Raw genomic sequence first — 7,790 nt, 5'->3', positions numbered from 1 at the left:
TTATCTAAGCAAGCCTTTTCTCCTTCCTACTGCTTTCACGAAAGCAGCTTTTATCTCCTTATTCCTTAGGCTGTAAATGATTGGATTAAAAGCTGGTATCGCCACTGTGTAGAGGAGGGAAAGGATCCTGTCGCTGTTCAGGGAGTAGATCGACTTAGGTCGAATGTAGGTAAATGTGGTGGTTCCGTAAAAGAGAGAAACGACAATGAGGTGGGAGGAACAGGTAGAGAAGGCTTTGCGCCTGTTCTCGGCCGCAGGCATCTTGAGGATCGTGGCCATGATGAGGACGTAGGACAACAGGATGAGCAGAAACGGGACCGTGATAAAGATTACCGTGACCGCGGCGACCGCTACCTCATTCTTGAAGGTGTCTGCAGTGGCTAATCTCAGGACAGGCAGAATGTCACAGAAGAAGTGACTGATTCTGTTAGGCCCGCAGAAAGGAAGGGTGAAGATCGAAACGGACTGCCCAAAAGCCACGAAGATACCAATGGCCCATGAGATGGCGGCTAGTTGAATACATTCCCTGGGGTCCATGATGCAAGAGTATTGCAGGGGCTTGCATATGGCGATGTAGCGGTCGTACGCCATGACCGAGAGAAGGCAACACTCGGTGATGCCAAAAAGAATGAAAAAGTGCATCTGGATCCCACAACCCACGAAGGATATCGTTTGACGCTCCGACAATAAATGCTCCAGTGTCTTCGGGATAATGGTAAAGGTGTAGCCTAGTTCTAAAATGGACAAAGTCCGGAGGAAGAAATACATCGGTGTGTGAAGGGTCGGATCAGTAGAGGTGAGGATCAAAATCAGGCTGTTCCCAATCAATGCAATCAAGTAGAATATCAGTATTAACAAAAAAAGCGGGGCTTGCATAGCCTGGAAGTCCGAGAACCCTAAGAATATGATCTCAGTCACGCAGGATAGGTTGTCCTTCATTTTATCATCCCGATGGGTCCCTGGAGAGAGAATCGAGGCTGTAAGCAAAGGGGTGAAGATTAGTTCGTTCTTTTAACGCTTGTCCAGAGCATATTCTTATCGCTTGATTCTGTTATGAGTAAACTCCATTGTGTTAAGTGGGACTTGTGTGTGTGTGTAAAGTGCCATCAAGTCACAGCCGACTTATGGTGACCCCTTTTGGGGTTTTCACGGCAAGAGACTAACAGAGGTGGTTTGCCAGTGCCTTCCCCTGCACAGCAACCCTGGTATTCCTTGGTGGTCTCCCATCCAAATACTAACCCGGGCTGACCCTGCTTAGCTTCTGACGAGATCAGGCTAGCCTGAGCCATCCAGGTCAGGGTTAAGTGGGACTTACCCACTTGTAAATAAGCATATTACTGCAACCTTAATATTGAGGAATTGTATAATTTGCATGACCGCGTAGCTGTCTGGATGAACATGGCAACCAATCTCGAATCTGTTCTCATTTGTCAGAGTCTCTCCCCCCTATTCAGGTAAAGATACTCCCCTTTGCACCACTGGGTTATTACTGACCCATAGGGTTATGTCACATCATGACATTTATTAAGCAGACTATTTATTTATATTTAGAAGAAGAGTTGGTTTTTATATGCTGACTTTCTCTACAACTCAAGGGAGAATCAAACAGGTTTACTATCACCTTCCCTTCCCCTCCCCACAACAGACAACCTGTGAGGTAGGTGGGGCTGAGAGAGCTGTTACTAGCCCAAGGTCACTCAGCTGGCTTCATGTGTTGGAGTGGGGAAACCAACCCGGTTCACCAGATTAGCCTCCACCATGTGGAGGAGTGGGGAATCATGTAGAGGAGTGGAGAATCAAACCCAGTTCTCCAGATCAGACTCCACTGCTCCAAACCACCACTCTTAACCACGACACCACGCTGGCTTTATAACCCTTCCTGGTGGGTTTACGGGGTGTTTTGCCATTGCCTTCCTCCCTGCCTTTAGATGTCTAAAAATGTATGTTCGTGTGAGATCTGGATAGATGTTGAATCTGAAATGCCATCCATTGCTAATCTGTACAGATTATTAATATTTCAAGAATGCTATCCATAATAAGTAAAAAAAAAACCTAGTAAATAGGCAGTACTCGACTTGATGGCACTTAACACACACACATACACACACTCATTCCAACATACCTTCAGGCCTCACTGCCCCCAATCCAAACCTCTCTTAGAACACAATCCTGCAGTTGTGTTGTGTTCCTGAATCCATTTCACTTCAGTGTTAGGCAAAGAATGCCTCATCGTACATTGTCTCTCACCTATTAGGCCATTTTCTGGGGAGTGGTGGTGGTGGAGGAGGAGGAGAAGGAAGAACCAGTGGTAGATAATCTGCTTGGCATACAGAACACCCCAGGTCCAGTCCTCAGCACCTCCAGTTAAAAGGACTAGGCGGTAGGGACAGTGAAAGACCTGTGCCTGAGACCCTGGAGAGCTGCTGCCGGTCTGAGTAGACAATACTGACTTTGATAGACCAATGGTCTGATTCAGTATAAGGCAGCTTCATGTGTTCAGTGTTACTTAGTACAACAATACAAACAACCTCAACATGTATTAGGGGAAAAGCATGTGTTTGATCCTGGCTGAATCATGGGTGAAACAGGGATTAAAGGAGGATAAAGCGACCATGCGTTTTTGCCCATTGTCAGCTACTATCTGCACTTCCCCTCCAAGCAAAATATGTCAAAGTCCCCTCGAACATGTATTGTTCAGATGTCCATTTTATCATGGAGCTTGTATTGTTGTTTTGTTGTTTATTTGTTACGGCCAATGGCCAGCATAGGGGGCTCATATTAGACTTACTGATCCCCTGATCAGAGGATTCCCAGATAAGTCGGCTGAGTTCCTGTCTAAGAAGCTTCTGATGGGGGAGATTCCCCATCTTTCGCTCCCCACTGCCAAATTCTGCCCCATTGCAATTAAAATACGCAAAAATAGGGTGGAAAAACACTGTTAAATTCTTTTAAACTTCTACATTTTTAGTAATTTTAAACTGGTAAGCCACTTTTGTGTCAGGCACTAATTTTGTATATTCTATTAATACCAGATTTTATCAATTTTTGTAAATTGTAATAGTTTTTACAGTTTTATCAAGTTGGATAATCTGATATACTTATTTCTGGCTGGTCAAATAGACCATACCAATAAACTTGAACCTTGTCAAAGTCCCCTCCAAAAGCAGAAACAAAAAGCCTAATTTCAAGATAAGCTCACTTCAAAAATAAACTAACAAATTATCTCCTCATTTTGCAAGCAAGCAAGCAACCAAACACATCCTTAGCTAGCTTATGATAAACTGAGATTTTATTAATCTATCTGATAACTATTAATTGGGCCACAACTGTCCACTAAATAAAAATGGGAGTTTCTCCAACACTCATGTGAAAATCCAAGCACTGACAACCCTTCTGGTGCGGATATCAATATATTTATTCCTACCTGTGGAAAAGATTTTTCTCCTGACAATTCATTGTCTGCTAACATCAGGTTATTAAGCATGGACAGGAAAAGAGCTTTTAAACGTCCACTGGATCAGGAATTCCAAAGAGACAAGGTGGTTGTTTTCCCTTCTAAAGTCATATGACAGAGCCATTAATAACTGTAATGGGGTTTGTTAAATGAACGGTTGGGGAAAATAACTCAACAGATTCCTGAGAGAAAGAATTCACGTTGCTGCTACCTCCCGAACAATCTTCCCGATAGGCTGATGACCGTGTACGTGTGTGCGTGCTGTCAAGTCACAGCTGACTTATTGTGACCCTGTAGGGAGCCAGTGTGGTGTGGTGGTTAAGAGCGGTGGTTTGGAGCGGTGGACTCTGATCTGGAGAACCGGGTTCGATTCCCCACTCCTTCACATGAGCGGCGGAGGCTAATCTGGTGAACTGGGTTTGTTACCCCACTCCTTCACATGAACCCAGCTGGGTGACCACCACCACCACCACCACCTCCTCCTCCTCCTTCTGGGAGAGTTCTGACTGAGACAACTGCGTGTGTGTCTCAAGGTCACCCAGCAGGCTTCATGTGGAGGAGTGGGGAATTGAACCCGATTGTCCAGATTAGAGTTTGCCGCTCTTAAACACTACATCATGCTGACATGTGCAAAAGCTGAATTCCATTTTTACAATCTATTTCCTTACTCAGAACCTTTTTAAAAATTATTTGCTTATTAGAATTTTGGCCAATTGCATTTGTATTGCTGTTTCTTCAGTCATGTCAGTTGGTCACTGTTTCTGTGGATGTGCTTTTCATGCAGCAGCGCACTGCATCATAGCTTTTGTAGTCTTAAGGGTGTGTAAAGAGTTGTTCCAGTAGTCATATTGCAATGGAACAATTACATTCTGTAGCTGGAGGTGGGGTGAGGACTGAACGAAGGGAAGAGAGGAAGTGGGGAGAATGTTATCACTTGTTGAATTCTAGCCACACTACTGAATTTTATTTTTTTTCTGCATTCCTGGCGTACGTACAGTCTTGTATATAAATCCCACATACAAGCAGCACGGCTACGCGTGGCTTTTCACTAACAGGCTCTAACTGTGGAGCTGATTTGCACTCAACAAGGCATCCTTCAATAGTTCATGACATGTAGGCCACCCAGATATAGTTCTGATTTAGCAAAAGTTGTTCATGGGCTCAGACTTAAAATGTAGATGTTTTCAGAGTTTCCTGTGGCTCTCAATGTCCTTGTAGAAGAAGAAGAGTCGGTTTTTAGATGCCAACTTTCTCTACCACTTAAAGGAGAATCAAACTGGCTTACAATCACCTTCCCTTCCCCTCCCCACAACAGACACCCTGTGAGGTAGGTGAGGCTGAGAGAGTGTGACTAGCCCAAGGTCACCCAGCTGGCTTCTTGGGTAAGAGTGGGAAAACATATCCAGTTCACCAGATTAGCCTCCGCCACTCATGTGGAGGAGCGGGGAATCAAACCCGGTTCTCCAGATCAGAGTCCACAGCTCCAAACCACTGCTCTTAACCGCTACACCAGCTGTCCAAGGCAGTCTGGCTTTACTGTGACATCGTTGCCACCAAACTAATAGTAGCATCTTGTGTCCTTTGGCTCATTCTGACAATAGGACAGCCATTAATGTCAGATGGCCCTTGTTCTTTATTAGCCATGAACATACAAATGAGTAATCATAATACATGACTTAAGATAAAACTGTGCTTAAAAAGTTTAACTACTCTTCTCATTATGTGTTCATTATCAATAGCAACACTTTCGAAAAAAAATGAAAGTTTTTACAATTAGTTGCGAGGAGGGATCGATGTGTAACAGTTAATGAGATGGGAGTCTGTTGAGGTTGGTTGCAGAACGATTCCTCACCCGCTAATCATTTCCCAATTAAATTTATCTTTACGTTACAGTAATGAGGGCCAAAGTGATCAATCAAGTGTTCTCCTTGTGGGGGGAACCAGAAGCTCTGATTAAGCTCTAGAGGAATCAATGAATCAAAGAGATGCAATGAACTTGGTTGTAAAACTAATGAGTCCTTTGGGGATCTATTAGCAGAGGCATACTTGTACAGCATAGCTCCCAGCAAGAGATCCCATACGGCAGCAATAAGAAAGGAAAAGAAATGTCAGCACTTAATGATAGACAAGACAAATAAATGATCAGATTCTGTGTCAATCAACAATGTAATGTGTTTGTGCATGTTTAGAGAGGGCGATTCTTACTCCAAATTTCATATCTCTTGCCTTCCAATTTATTTGGAAATTCCACCATGCACCTACTAAGGAAAGTAACGCTTGCGAATTAGTGAACCTAATGTGAACAAAAGGGTTGGTATCTCCCCTGTATCACTGAGTTCTACATTCCCTAAGACAAAATCAGGAGTGCTGGACATCACAAAATTAAACCCATCTTGACTAACTAAACCCACACTTGTCAGGAAGTGGGAGGAGGGCCAAAGAAGGTATGTGGAAACCTGTGTAAAAAATTAATGTGATACAATTAATGACACATGTCCAGAATCTGGCCACATTTACCAGAGCCAGTGTGGTGTAGAGGTTAAGGTGTCGGACTAGGATCTGGGAAACTCAGGTTCAAATCCCCACTCTGCCATGGAAACTTGCTGAGTGGCCTTGGTCCAATCACACACACTTAGCCTCGACCCTGGTGAGTATCTGGATGGAAGAACTCCAAGGAATACCAGGTAGGGTTGCCAACCTCCAGGTACTAGCTGGAGATCTCCTGCTATTACAACTGATCTTTAGCTGATAGAGATCAGTTCACCTTGAGGAAATGGCTGTTTTGCCCATTGGACTGTATGGCATTGAAGTCCCTCCCCTTCCCAAACCCCACCCTCCTCAATCTCGGCCCCAAAAACCTCCCACAGGTGACGAAGAAGGACCTGGCAACCCTAATACCAGGGCTGTGAAGCAGAGGCAGCCAAGGGCAAACCACCTCTGAATGTCTCTTGCCTTGAAAACACAACCAGGGGTCGCCCTAAGTCAGCTGTGACTTGATGGCAAAAAGGGGAGGGGGAGTAAAAGGAGCAGACAGTAGTGACCAGCTTTTGAATGAAGCTAAGGAGGGGGGATGTGAGCTGGAAACAATCAAGGAGAGTCTCTGATAAATCTTGTTCCATCCGTCAACCAGTGTATGGAAAACAATCCCCACTCCTACGTAAGCAAACAATTTGTTGCCTGCTCAAATGGCCTTGTTATCACGAACATAGTTTAGGGCATCCGATGTGTTTTGGGTGATTAACTCCAAGTAATGTAATCTCCTATGCCCTTTAGGGTCAGGATCCTAATTGGAACTAGGGTCAACTAAAAGTGAAGTCTTCATATGGCTTCTAGGCTCTCAGCTAATATAAGCTATAGGTTAATAAAACTGGTTCTTCTTAGCCCAAACTAATGTTTAATATAAAATTCTCGTCACAACGAGGAGGAGGAGTAGTAGTAGGAGTTGATTTTTATATGCTAACTTTCTCATCCGTGCAGCTGAGCAAAGGGAATAGCTGAAACCCGAAAATGCCGAATATCTATTCGGGTTTTCGGGAATCGCCTATTCGGCTTCGTGCAGATTCCCATGTGTTGGTATTCTGCCAAACATTAACCGGAATGTTGCCAAAATGGCTAATTTGGGTTTATTTTTGGTTCAGGTTTATCGATCTGCACAGCCCTAATTCGATGATGTAGCATCCTACACTCATTCTTGTCATCCCTAATTATGGACGAAACTAGAGTTGCCAGATGGTTTCAGCAAAAATGCACTTGATAAATATTTGTTGAACAAGAAAAAGGTATATATGGTGTAGGACGTTTATTGACGACAACCTAATCTCATATTTTTTATTAGATTATGTGGGTTTTTATTTTTCAAAAACTTACCGTTTGCTTCTAAAACAAGTGAAAAGTATATTTTAAAATACAAAGTTCTTACTGACTCAACAGTCGGTTGCGTTTAGAATAGGAATTTCAAAGGCATTGGGACCTGGCTACAATTCCCCCTCCTGTTCAAGCTCCCTACCCCTCTTTTCCCACGTCCTCATCTGCCCCTTTCTTCCCCCAGGTTTTGATAACCCTTCACACTGGCCAGTCTTTAGCCCAGATGTCCTCTGTGCAATAGGTCTGCAGCAACTTTAATAATTTTGGAGACGAGATTTTGGCTGGAACAGTCGGTCATGCAGGAGCAAAAAGGTAAATCGTCTGCAATTTCTGTTAAAGATCAGCCTTTGTATAATGTCTACTTTTTTGCAACCACAAAAGGAAAACTGCAAATGTACCTTGAAGGAAATACTAATAAATTACACCTTTTGGAAGACGGACTTAATGCAAGAGGAAAAAAAAACTTCAGGTA

The 7,790-nt window shown here is 43.6% G+C and overlaps 1 protein-coding gene across 1 annotated transcript; it reads right to left on the bottom strand.

The window, feature by feature from the left end:
* On the bottom strand, positions 1-939 carry LOC130490372 (olfactory receptor 10P1-like). Its single transcript, XM_056864198.1, has one exon. The coding sequence runs from the start codon at positions 937-939 to the stop codon at positions 1-3; it is 939 nt and encodes a 312-aa protein (XP_056720176.1).
* Positions 940-7,790: the final 6,851 nt, after the last annotated feature.

The sequence above is a fragment of the Euleptes europaea genome, chromosome 18, assembly GCF_029931775.1.
Source record: "Euleptes europaea isolate rEulEur1 chromosome 18, rEulEur1.hap1, whole genome shotgun sequence".
Lineage (NCBI taxonomy): Eukaryota > Metazoa > Chordata > Lepidosauria > Squamata > Sphaerodactylidae > Euleptes > Euleptes europaea.
This window is presented reverse-complemented; position numbering and strand designations above follow the sequence as displayed.

Coding starts and splice junctions, on each gene's coding strand:
- LOC130490372 (XM_056864198.1), bottom strand. CDS start 939: ATGAAGGACAACCTATCCTGCGTGACTGAGATCATATTCTTAGGGTTC.